The sequence below is a fragment of the Hylobates moloch genome, unplaced genomic scaffold (assembly GCF_009828535.3).
Source record: "Hylobates moloch isolate HMO894 unplaced genomic scaffold, HMol_V3 SCAFFOLD_1, whole genome shotgun sequence".
NCBI lineage: Eukaryota > Metazoa > Chordata > Mammalia > Primates > Hylobatidae > Hylobates > Hylobates moloch.
The window spans coordinates 161,342,374-161,356,096 of NW_026652276.1; the positions used below are offsets into that span (position 1 = coordinate 161,342,374).

General features: G+C 35.1%; 1 protein-coding gene across 2 annotated transcripts in view; it reads right to left on the reverse strand.

Moving 5' to 3' along the window:
* Positions 1–271: 271 nt before the first annotated feature.
* Positions 272–13,723, reverse strand: part of GLCCI1 (glucocorticoid induced 1) — a 128,123-nt gene continuing 114,671 nt past the window's right edge. For both annotated transcript variants that reach the window (XM_032760680.2, XM_032760689.2), the window contains exons 7-8: positions 4,320–4,440; positions 272–3,140 (exon numbers count right to left, since the gene is read on the reverse strand). In XM_032760680.2, coding sequence (XP_032616571.1) covers positions 2,795–3,140; positions 4,320–4,440 — 467 coding nt within the window. In that variant the 3' untranslated portion in view covers positions 272–2,794. The remainder of the gene's footprint in view (positions 3,141–4,319; positions 4,441–13,723) is intronic.

Below are 13,723 nucleotides of genomic sequence, written 5' to 3' on the forward strand. Positions count from 1 at the left end.
TGTTTTCTCTATTTAATGTGATCTTACCTGGGAACAGTACAAAGACTTGGAACTTAAGACCTCTAGCTTCTCACCTTGTGATGGAGAGTGAGTGTGTAAGTTAAATGCCAAGAGGAAGCCAGGTTGTAGAAATCTGATCCAGTTAGACACCCCACACCTCCAGAGATGCAGGTCAGGAACTCAATGAGTACAGAAAACTACCATTACCCTGAGCTGAATTTATCTCTGTTGGGTAACGAGCCAACAACCCCAGTCTTTCCAAAAACATGTGTGAACTATTCCAGTTTTACTAATAACTTTATTTAAATAAGACACAGGAACTTCTATACTGAAAAAATACAAAACAAAAGCCACACATTTCCTTGTGTAAAGCCATATTATATGGTAACTCAAATACTGTTCAGCGCAATGGCTAGAATTAAACAGTACAATTATATACAAAATTTAAACAATTTCTGACAAATTTCTACAGCTGGATGTAGGATACATTTGAGCTCAACAACTTCTGGGAAATTTACATGGCAAAGCGTAAGCTTTAACACATTTGGTTCAAAACTTTAATATATGCTAAGAACAAATGTACAACACAATATTTAGTATCTCATGAGAAAATAAAAGCACGTCACTATAAATATCGTACATCAGATTTAATCACCAAAAAAGCATATTCAGTCCATTTTTCTGAAATTGATATTGATACTATTGCATTTTATTTGGACAAAAGCAGAGTGTAAGATCAACATATTATGTAATGCTAAACCAGATATCAGAAGTCAAATGGAGCTCATATTTATCTTACGGAACTAGTAATTTTCTCCCTTTAACCATAATCTACAAAATATAGTATTTTCATCAAGGCCTGAGATTATTAGGGTTAAAGGTATGTGCTGCTGAAAAGATTGTTTTAAAAGGTTCCCCTGTGAAATGACAAAAGTAAACTGAGTCCTTTTTTTCCATGACAGTCTCCTACAATATAACACTGACTAATTTAAAGGAGCCAGGATGCACCTTCAGGAGAAAATATTACGGCAAACTTTGGTGGAAAGAAGAGAATTAAGATCATGACAAAATAATGCACAGAATACACACACAAACATATACATATATATATCATTTCTTAAAAAAAAGTCAATGGTGTTGCTTTCTTCTCTATCACTCATCCTTCTTCAACCTTCTTAGAAAATAAAAGAAAAACTCAGGAATGAATGAAAGGAACTGAAATGTTCCTTTAAATGTAGGCACCTGGTTCCCCTAATTCTTAAGAAAATTGTGCCATACACTTTAGATGCAGATGAAACAACTCTAGATTTTATTGAACTGAAAGTAGTGGAATACAAATACAAAAACTTTGCTTTTGGATACTCTTTGTACTGAAGAAAATAATGAAAGTTAGGCTCTCCTATTGACCAATCAGGAATGCCTAGGGCTCTCTTCACACTTTGTGGAGAACTTGTGTCAAAAGTCTGCAAGTTCAAGGCTATTTTCTTGAGTTTATGCCCTACTTCACATGTTGCAAATTTCAAAACTACTCATGATTATGTATTATTAGAGGCTTAAATGAGATAGCTTCAAACTATTGCTCTTGTAAGTCACCAAAAAACCTGCTTATGTTGCATCAATTCTGAGACCCAAGTATTCTATGTAAATGAAGATCATGCACCTAAACTGCTTGAGGAACACAATAACCAAAAGTATGTCACTTTTTTACCTGCAAAATAATTTCCAAGGGAGAAACTAAACATAAATATGTCTTTAGATAAAATGGTTACAGTTATGACCCTGATGGCTAACATAAACAAAAAAATCTCAACCATTCCGTCAAACACTTCACTTATTTTGAAATTAACTCTAGACATTCTTGTCTTTAAATTTCATCACACACAATGTGGAATGTTTATGTACAGTCTAGTACTGAACACTTTATTTGCAACATTGTAACAGTCCTTTACTGAGCAACACCTGAACTTTTAAAAAAGCCACATGTACACATGTTGAAACAGCGAATGCAACAGTTGTTTTACTTGTAACCAAATGACAAAGTGATGTCAAACACCACAGATTTTGCTGGTTCTCCTCATGTTCACCCATGTCCAGGATTATCATTCTCCTAGGATTGAATGCACTTCTTATTCTAAGAATGTGGAATGTAATGAGGAAAGAGAAATGCATAAAATAAGGAAAGGCAAAAGAGTGATGTTCCCTCTTTAGCTTTTTAGCTGTGAAATATTTAATATCCCAATATGATATACATTCCAAGTTACCTGAGTTTAGACTTCAACTGAAGTACCTGAAGCTAGGCCATAGGGTGGGCACTGTGCAACTGTTGTGGCCATTTTTTTTTTTTTTTTGCATTGTATGTATTACAGAAGTTAGAAACAAACACCTGGATCAATTGTAAACATAATCCTGAATTACAGTATTTTCCATAGGACAAAACACAGCAAGACATTTTCTATTTAGACAGGCAACTTTTTGATATAGAGCTTATTTATACTGAAGAATCCGGAAGAAAACACAGGACACAGTACTAATCTGTCAAACATACTATGAAATGCATAGTCTCCACTTAAAATGCTGAATGACACACACGTTTTGCAAGCATTACTGCTTTCCACAAAAACTGCTCAATAGGAGTTCCGTCCCTGCCAAGATCAGTGTTTAAGAGATACTTTATGATGCTGATAAGTATTATTGGTGGTGGTGGTGTTCAGAAAGTTTGTCACTCATGCAGATAGATGTCTGAAATCTTGTTCCTAATCCATGGAACATAGGGTGGAGGCCAGCTCCCCCTTTTTTAGATGATCACATAGTTCTGAGCAGAGATGTGGTCCTCACCCTGCAGTTCCTGCAGGAGCTGCTGCTGCTGGGATGGCTGCTGGACAGAGGCCTCCATGGAGCCTGCTGTGCTGGTGTCATCGGAAAGAGACGTAAAGGAAACCCGGGATGAGAGCTGCTCAACGGTCAGAGTTGCCAAAGCTGAGCTCTGGCCAGAGTTAGGAGAGTTCTTGAGCATAAGGTCGGAAGCGGGTAAGAGGGGGCCTAGAAGTTTTACAGGACAGAAAGCTGATCCGGTTGGGATGAAATTAACCTTGTTTTTGTCAGGACATGAAAAGAGAGGGGCCGAGATAGGCTGACGAGACCTAAAACCATAAAACAAAATTGGATTTATAATGATGAACACAGAAAAAGTTAAGCATTTTCTGAATTAACTGGAGTTCTCTAAAACAGCTAAAATGTAAATGGCAGGAGATGGGTTAAGTGTATACAGAGGGGTAAACATCTTCCATAGCACAAGTCAGCTGGCAGACTATTCATGCACACAGCACTGAAGTGGTATTTGAGACAAAACGATTTTCAAAAGAACCAGGAAGACAAATATTTAGAGATGATTAGTTTGCTTTTAATCATTTAGGAAGGTGGAAAAGTCTTCTACATTATAATTGAAGATTATGCAAAGTTAGAATGACCTTTTCTGTTAAGAAAAAGTATACCGGAGGCAGGGGGCATTCGTCCATCATGTATTTAGTTTTAAACACTTTCTCCTTTTTTCTTTCTAGAAAGACTTACACTAGCACAGATGGGGGGTGGAGTGGGGAGGGGAGAGTTTCAATGGTCTCTCAAAAAGCCAGTCAATTCAGCAGAGGTTGGGTCCACAAGCCCTTCCTCTCCTCCCGTTCCCAGGAGCTACGCCATCAGCTCCTGCAAGATGGGTCCTTCTAGGTTGCAAGAGCACTGCACCCTCCACTAGGCACCTGCACTGGAACAAAGGCATGAGGGCATCCAAGAACCACATAGTCTTCTGAGCTACTCTGCCCAGTGTTTACAGCATGAACCTCTTTTTCTAATTTCATTTCTAACTTACATATATTAAAATTTCATTAAGAAAACGAACCCCTTGTGAACAGAAAGCCTGAATAAGCAAGCTAGATGAGGCTACAGGGAAAGAGACTAATCTGGCTTGTGGAGTACACTGTCTTTAAGCTAGTCACACATGGATATTAACTTTGTTCCTAAAGTCTCTTTGTTACCATCTAAACTAAGAGTTCTTGAAATGACAATTCTTAACGATTAAAAATAGATTTTTTAGGTAGTAAGAATAAGTTTCCAAGTTTCTTTGTATTGGCTTATACATTTCCAACATACAGACTCCAATTCTCCTTCAGTAAGATCTCTCTTGCCTATTCAATTCTCTTTACATAATTTGCTCTTGAAACACATTATCAGCTGGATAGAGTAGTTGATTCATATGTAATCAACTGGTCTCAGTAAAAAGCTTTACAGCTTTGCAGATCCCAGCTGACAGAAAAGACATTACTTACGCCATTTCCTCAAAGACCTTCACTCGCTCACATCCCTCTGGGGGCTCCCGTTTGAACATGTAGCTGTTGTTTGGTTTGGGAGATGAAGCATACTTGGGTAACGGTGAGCTACTCCCACTGTCTGTAAATTTAAAGCAGTTATATTAACTAGTGATTGAAAGCTCTTTTAAATTTGATTTCCAAACAAACAGCCTTTTGCACAATTTATCCACTACTGCCCCTATGCTTTGACCAGTCTCCTTTATTGCAAAGCTATTTCTTATACCCTGTGTAGTACATTTCTTCTAAATAAAAACTTCAATGCAACAGTAATCTGCCATACCATAGAACATAAAAAGGACATTTTGGTCCAGAAAACTGCATTTTGAATACAACAGAGCTGTAATCCTGAAAACATACGTTATTTATCATGTATTTCAAGAATGCAAATGATGGGGCAATGTGCTTAAGTCATACAGAATAATAAAACAGATTATAATGATACAGGGTTCTCTACATGCCTTCTCACTGCCCAACCAATTTAACGAAAATGAATAATATTCTTTACAAAAGTTCTTAGCAGAAATGTTATTTTTGCTAAATATCATGAATAACACGTACGCAGGGGAAAAAAACAAGTTTACAAAATGTCTCTTTCTACCTACCTAACATAAAAAACATAATTTGCTCAGAATTTTACCTTTAAAATGTTTATAATAAAAGGGCTTTTTCAGCAGAATTGGTATTTTTGCTACTAGAAGACATGCAAAATCTCCAAACATCTCTACCTAACACGTTTTCCTCATATTTTTGGCCAAGAAGAAAATGGTCTATTCATGAAAAGCCATAAAACCCATATGCAATTTCTCCCTTTCCTACCTGGCAAGAGATTTTGGAAATTCAAATCCACTAAAATGTGTCATTATTTTTGTAAGATGCCAAGTTGTAAAGTCAGTAACATGTTTGTATACAATAGTCCTATTTAAACAAATTCTGACTTAATGCAAACCTATCCCCACTGCTAAAATACTAAGCACATGATCTACTGAAATGTATTATTTTCATCTATTTGAAAGATAGCAACAGTATCATAATTATGTTCATCACAATTTTGATAAGTTGCTTTAGTTTAGAATATAGAACACAGTCCAATATTCAAAATATGAGTAATAAGAATGTTTTATCATCATTAATGAAGTTATAATACATGCTTAGGAAGAAGACCCTTGATGCACACTAATACTTGTTAGTCTTGTGAATGCAGATTTATGCTTATATTTGAACGTGGCTATATCTTCGGCTGGGAAACCACTGTCTGCAAAATAATAAGGTTACACTATTGGGAAAGCTAGAAAACCACACAGTTTCTCTATCATTATTATGTATGATCCTACAGAGTAGGTACCAAACAGCCTCTTGGAAAAAATTAAGTCTTAGAATGAAATTTGGTTTCTTCATATACCATTCAGATTTGAGAATTTTCTTAAGTTTAATATTTAACCTATATCTTACATGAACAAATGGGAGGAAGGAGGAGGAACAGGATTGTCTCAGGTTGATACAAAGCATAATTAGCCTGATTGGAGGTCTGAATTTGCTGCCCTATTTAAGCTAGGCTAGACAAGACTGGTCCATGATCAAAACAAAAAACAAGCAAACAAACCAAACATCTGATGAGAATAAGGCCTCAAATTTGGTGTAATATAAAAAAATATGGCTTGACCTTACCTTACTATGCAAACACAACAAACCAGGCAAAGGAAATATATGAGATCAAAAATACAAGTAAGTAGAGAGGATGGACATCCCATTCTTCATGATGTCCGTATTTCACACTACATATGTGTATCAAAACATCTCATGTACCCTATAAATATATACACCTATGTATCCACAGAAATTTTTTAAAAAATACAAGTAGATATGGCATGAGATGCCTCCATGGAGATTACTGCTGGACACAACTTAGCCTACACTGCACAAGCAGCATCAGCCTCAAACCCCACGGGCTTGATGCCATTAGCAGTCATGTCGGTAGTTAAGGATCCACCCTATTATCACGTAAGAAAAGTCATCTTGGCCACAGTTAGTCTTCTGTGTTCTTTTTCTTACTACATCATCAGGCCTACCACATTCTTTCTCCCACTATTTTACTGACGGTTTCAAAGGACTTTCTCATAACTGAAGGCTAGATGTGAGTCGGCTAATCTATCTGCAAAACTGATTATCTTCCTGTTAACAATCTAGAATGAAGTAATTTTTCTTCTTAAAATATTTCTAATTTCAGAGGCTGTAAGTGCATTTTTTAACGGAGTTTTACCCTCTTAAACATTATTCTGCCTTTCTTTGGGGTATTAATATTAAGTAAACAAATATACTGCTATCCTAGACAGACAGTGTTCAGTGTTATTATATCTGTCTTTTCAATAAAAATTGCTTTTTTAAGTTGAATATGTATTTAATGTTAAGTGGTCTGGAAAGGCAAAGCTTGAAAGAAAAAAATTTTGAGACTATAAACAAGTATTTGCTAAATCTGGAGTTTTTTCTTCAGGTTAAGTATGCAATCAGAGAGTCTGTAAATAGGGGTCAGGGAATGGAGACATCTAGTCTGTGGCTTTAGCTCTTGTTGTATAGTTCTATGTTACCTGGAATACAATCATCTCTCTGGATTTCTATATAATTAAAGGAATTGCCATTCATGAACTCTAAAATTCTGTGATTTTTCTTTAATAGTTCTAACATACAAAGAAGACATATTTTACATATATATTTTTTCTTGCCTTACAAAGTGGCAGGCTTTAAAAACAATCCATATGACCAACCTATGCTACTCATTCCAGGCCTGAATGTATAAACTATTACTATTCATTTAAAACTCTGTGTTGAATTTAATAGCCACATTTCAATAACAGAACATTATAAATATAAATATGCCTGCTTGGGAGATTCAAGATGAGAAGTCTCATGGTAATCTTAATTCAGTCTCTCTTGTTTACCAGTAATGGTAAGTTTTCTCATTTTGGTATCCTGGAGAATAATATAGAATCATAACTAGAAATACAGTTGAGATTAGGTTAAATGTTACTTTATGACTTTTAACATCATAGCTAATGTCAATAAAATTAAATGCGGTGAATATAATTATTTACATCTTTCTGCATTCACAAGTCTCATTTTTAAATATTTATAACACTCAACTCTGAAAATCAATATGGAAAAATGTGATTGCTGTTTTATAACAGATCATACATATGCATTTGTATCATATTTACCATTAAAATATGAGTAGCTTATCAAATACTTTTAAACATATGATAATAAATTAAAGCTTGGAAAAATTAGAGAAGTTATTAAAGTTTGGAATTTCATATAGAAACAATATTCATTAAACTACATGTACTTGTATAGCTTCAGTTTTCTGAATTTCTTCTGACTTTTATTATATCTGGTATATTGTGGGGCCCACAATTCTTGTATAAAAAATTATACATTTGATCATACCACTGCACTTCAGCCTGGGTGACAGTGAGACCCTGTCTCAAAAATATATATATCACATATATAAAGGTTGATTCATTTATGCAGGTGGTATGTAAAATCTCTGCCATGGTTCTATTCTAGCCCTAAGTCTATAAATGTGTTTTATCTCTATCACATTACTTTATTAAATTAAGTAAAACTGATTCTAAAACAAGCAATAATAGAATAGTGGTTCTTCACCAGAGTTTTCTTTCACATTAGACTTATCAGATGTTTTAAAAAGATCAATGTCTAGACCTCATTCCTGAAAGATTCTGATTTAATTAGTCTGGGGAGGAGCCAAGTATAGCCTTGGGGTGGGGAGGTGGGGGTAAATCTCCCAAGTGCACCTGAAGCACAGCCATATCTGAGAACCAATCATGAAATGGTTAAGAACATTGGTTTGGAGTGAGGCCACCTGACTTCTTCCTAGGCCTAGATGCATGGCATAGGGTAAGTCTGAGCCCTCTGTTTTTTGATCTATAAAATAGAAAATACCACTGACGTGACAGCTGTGAAAAATGTATGTAAAAGGACTAGGACAAGGGCTGGGTGAGGTGGCTCACCCCTGTAATTGCAACATTTTAGGGAGGCTGAGGCAGAAGGATCACTTGAGGCCAGGAGTTCGAGATCACCTGGCCAACATGGTGAAACCCTCTCTACAAAAAAAAAAAAAAACCCAAAACCAAAAAACAAAAAAAGGATTAGGATAGTGCCTGAAACACAGTAAGCTCTGAATATTATTATTATAGTAAAAAGTAACACATCATTTCTAATTTGAAAATTAAAAATGATGAACCATTCAAAAATTAAGTGCCTATTCTGCTCTCTCTTGAAGAAGAGAGTAAAGGAAATGTTTTTAATAGATTTGTGTACTCAGGTACATACAGATACAATTTTATTTCTGAGACAGAAGCAGAATAATATCTGGAGTACCAGGTTGTCCAGGTTTATAACTGCCTGACAGGAACTCTGCCAGTTCATGATGGCATCCTTTAGTGTAAAGAGATCTATCATCCTGAAATTAAAATCAATGCCTAAAGCATGCAGATTCTATAGACTACTATGCAAAGAAAATACTTTTATAGTATATGCAGCAATAACCAGTAGAATGTAATTCTTATTCTATCTTTCCCAGGTAGTTAACTGACTAGGAAAGTGAGTACACTGCTCAACCAACACTTTACTCAATGACATACTAAAGCATAAAATTGGCCGAGAGAATTAAATTAGAAATATGATTGACTAAATAGTACTTAAACAAAATTACTACTCTAGTGTTAAAATATACTTATTTTACTTCAGGAAATGAAATTATCAACTATAATGGGGTTTGAAGGCCTAATGAAATCAGGAGAAACACACAATTGTGTATCATTTCTTGGCAATAAACTTTAAGAATCAGGTTGTATTACCAATTGTATTAAATAGCCTGTATTTTCAGTTAACTCCAAGACCAAGTTGGAAACTTACAAGTAAGGAGAATATTTAGCTTTTACAAAGAGCCTCTAAGGTTTTTCTAAAATTCAAAGTCAACACCTTGTGAGAATACCAAAGAATTGTAATGAACCAAGACATCAGCTATATGTAAGATCTCCTTTAGATCAGCATTCAGCAAAGAGTACAGGGGAAAAATGACATCAGAACCTTTTATTACTTATATTTATGAACTTTGTTTCAAATCAGATTGATTTTTTAATAACCGGGACTCAACTTACATTCCAAGGCCCATTAATTAAATATTTATTATATGTAGGAGGTATTTTATATTTTGTAATCACTTCTCATTCCATAAGTATGAATTAAATTGATACCAACTTACAAATTAAGCCAAAAAGTTACTCTTTTGTTTTTGTGTACTCAAAATAAGTACAGTGCTTCTTCCACAACATAATCTTGATATGCAGAACAACAGTGCTAATCATTATTGTTGATATGTTAACTACTCACTCTAAATCTGATATGACAATTAAAAATGAAAACAAGTCACTTTTAATCTGATATGACAGTTAAAACTGAAAACGGTCCTCAAACCAATTTATAGACTAAAATAATGATTATAAATCTTAATGGTAAAACTAAAAACAAATTGGATTACACGAAATATTTTGTATCTTGTGCAAAAGTAGGTATTTGAAGAAAATCACTATAATACAATCTTAATTTTTATATTGTCAAGTTTATTAAATGGCAAAATTTCCAGGAACATCAGTTTAAAAAAAAAAAAAAAAACTGAAACACATTGTTCATGTTAAACTGCTCCTAAGGTATCCTACAACTGTGGTCTCCCAATAAGAGAGGCATGAAACAATCTGCTGACGTGTGGGGAAAAAAAAAATCAGTGCATTATACATATTTACCTTTTATCTTTAAAAACAAGTAAACTTTACTAACATTTAGGGAAAAAACATTGGAACTTCTAATAAAAATTTCACTACAATTTTAAATATTCACTTAAATATTTACTAAGCATTTACTATGTTCAAAAGAGAAGGCAAAGCAAAATGCTATCAATGTTGTCAGCACAACATTAGATAAAATTTAGCATTTCCTCTTTTTAAAAAAATTCTTGCTAAAGGGAAATGGTATTATAATGTCTTTAGGCAGAAACCAACATGGAATCTTAAACATCATTATAGTCACCTTAAAGTCTATTCCATCTCCAATATTTACTACCTTATTAATGATGGTAATCATTTCCACATCTCCCAAGCTGGAACTTCATAAGAACTTTGCTATTATCCTGATCTCCTCCTCCTCCCCCACCTTCATACATCTAATTGGCCACCAAATGCTGTTGACTCTTCTTCAGCCCCTTTCCTCCAGTTCCTCTGACCTTGCTATGTCTCCTCATCTTTGCCCTATACCTGTGGTCTCCCAACTAAGAGGCATGAAACAATCTGCTGACATGTAGGAAAAAATAGAGCAATTAAATATATTTATTTCTACATTTATACATACTTTTAATCTTTTAAAACAAGTAAACTTTAACAGTTTGTAGAATGAATTATATACATATATCACCTAGAAATATATAAACTTTTATTAGGGGTACAGATTCAAAATTGCTGACAAGGGTGTGGAATAAATAAAGTTTGAAAATCACAAGACTAGACTATTGACATGGCTACTTATCTTGTCCTCCTACTGCCTCTACTTCTGTGTCAACGTGAGTTATAGTTCTTAAATGTGAAGCTGGTCCTATACTTCAGCTGACAAAAGATCTTTCCTTGGCTTTTCTTTCTCTTAGCAAAGCTTACAAGGACCCTTATGAAATAGTGGCCTTTTTTTTTTTTTAAGACAGAGTCTCGCACTGTCACCCAGGCTGGAGTGCAGTGGTGTGATCTCAGTTCATGCTATTCTCCTGCCTCAGCCTCCCAAGTAGCTGGGACTACAGGCACCCGCCACCACGCCCGGCTCATTTTTTGTATTTTCAGTAGAGACGGGGTTTCACTGTGTTAGCCAGGATGGTCTCGATTTCCTGACCTCGTGATCCGCCTGCCTTGGCCTCCCAAAGTGCTGGGATTACAGGCGTGAGCCACAGAGCCCAGCCTAAATAGTGGACTTTCTAACTCTCCAGTCTCACTGTTTTCTACTCCCCACCATTCACCCCTATACCCCAACCATTCAATTTCTTACTGTTGTCTACACACCGGGCCCTTTCACAGCTGAATGCCCATATAAAGACTATTCCTTCTGCAAAGGCAGCAAGATGTAATCAGGTTCCTACAGAATATCTTTGTTGGCATGTAGATGCCATGGAAGTTAGCTAGGTTACTTAATTTCTCTAAGCCTCAGATTCTGGGACCTTTAAATAATGACAATGTCACCTACCTATAGTATAGGACTGTGGTAATATTGGAAATAATAAAAATAAAATCACCTGAACATATTTAATCATCATAGCAATTCTATGAGGCAGCTGTCCCCCATTTATAGGTGAGGAGATACAGATAGATTGAGTTGCTTGTCCAAGGGCACAAAATTAAGTGGCAGAGCAGGGCTTCAACCTGGCTGCCCCAGAGTCAATGTTCATTATTGTTATGCTATCTGTTTCACTAAGTTTGGATCTATCTCAACTCCAGTGTCTTTATTAGAGATGTGAGGAGGTGACTAGATGATCAAGTTCCTTCCAATCTAACATTCTGTCTCTAATTAAAGGCTTATGGCTCAGGCAAGAGCTTCATTGGGTCTGCCTTCTGTCAGTGTCACAAGCAGCTAGTGTAAGGAGTGGTCCCCTATAAGTTGATACTTCTTCTCAGAGGAACACAAAAGATAATGGGGGAGGAAAAATCCAACAGATTCCCTTTTCCTTGAACCTAGTTGACATCCTATTATTTTCCACCCAGTTACTATCAGAGTTTACTGGTTACCAGCATGACCAACAGCAAGAAGGGGAAGTTTTGGCAGTTACTTCCTTTCCCCTTATTTCAACAGCAAATTTGAACTTCATGGCCTCTTTCCCACCAAAAGCCTATCACTAAATTTAGCATAATATTACTTTAATTATTCTTGGTTTTTATTTTTATGAAGAGTATCACGCACTCTTCATGAACATTAAAAGCCTAACATAAAATTTAACAATTCAAAGAAAACACATTTTCAACATAGTTATAAAAATATATCCATTAAAAAATGGACATATCATGAACAAAGGTCTTAATATTCAAAAAAAATCTCCATTAAGCACTACACCATGCTAGGCACTAGTTTATTTACTGAGAGTAAAGCACTGACCAAAATATGGTCATTTACTCTTGTTGGAGCTAACATCATGGTAAATAGACAAACGATTAAGTGAAATATATATGCAGGTATGTTAAAAATTTTTGATTTGCTTATATTCTAAACTGAGCAATAATGGCTAAAACTGAGTTGTATACTTAAGTAGTTTTGAATTAGGAATAATAACTCATAGACAGCTATCACAGTATCTGCCATTGGTACAATTGTTAACATTTTCAGAAAGAAGGGACAAGAGCATTTACTGGATACTTATTTTGTGCTGTTAGACACTGGAATGTATGTATCTTAAGATGCTTTCTTGAAAGACAGGTAAAATGACCTTAGGGACATAATTCTAGAATAGATCAATTTTAACCCATAGACTAACTCCTTTGTTGGAATAATATCTTTATATGCTGTAATTTTACCACCAAAAGGTTCTTCTAGGATAATAAGCATCCTAGAACCATATAAAGAGAATATTTTGATAAACACATCCAGGTTCAAAAGCAGTGATTTTTCAAGATGTGGTAGCTCTAAGTAGTATACCCATCATATCTGCTTTTACAATATAAACCCCCAAAAGTGCCATAAAATCTTGGCTGATTATCTAAAAAATAGAGGGTTAAAGCATAGTAAGGGCATAGGTCAAAAAAAGGTCAAGAAATAGAGCCCTAGAGATAAATACAAGTATGTTAAAATATATGTATAAAGGAATAGGAAGATGCCAAAAGCAGTCTGTTTCAAAAGTCTGCCTAGGGTCAACCCTAGACCCTGAAAAGACAAAATAATACTTTTGATTTTTTTCTCCTAAGACCAAGGGAGGCTCAGTCCTAACACTAAAAGTTTAGCAATACGAATATTTATGAGTTAAATCACAGAATGAGTTAAATAGGCTTATATGCATTGGCTTGGGAAACTCCACATAGTGTACACTGTTCCTTCAGGAAAATATAGCTTAAATTACAAGTAATCAATTTGGGGACTCTTGGAATACAACTCTACTCAGTAGTTGGCCTGAATAAAATGATTCCATTTATTTTATGATTACAAAAATCAATGTTTCCACAATATCTTGCAAAATTGCAGAATTTTATAACAACTGCATAAGTGAACTGTGCCAAAGATCAATGATAAGTAGCTGACTGAAGTCTACATTTTGTGGCTTGCCCAGCACCAGT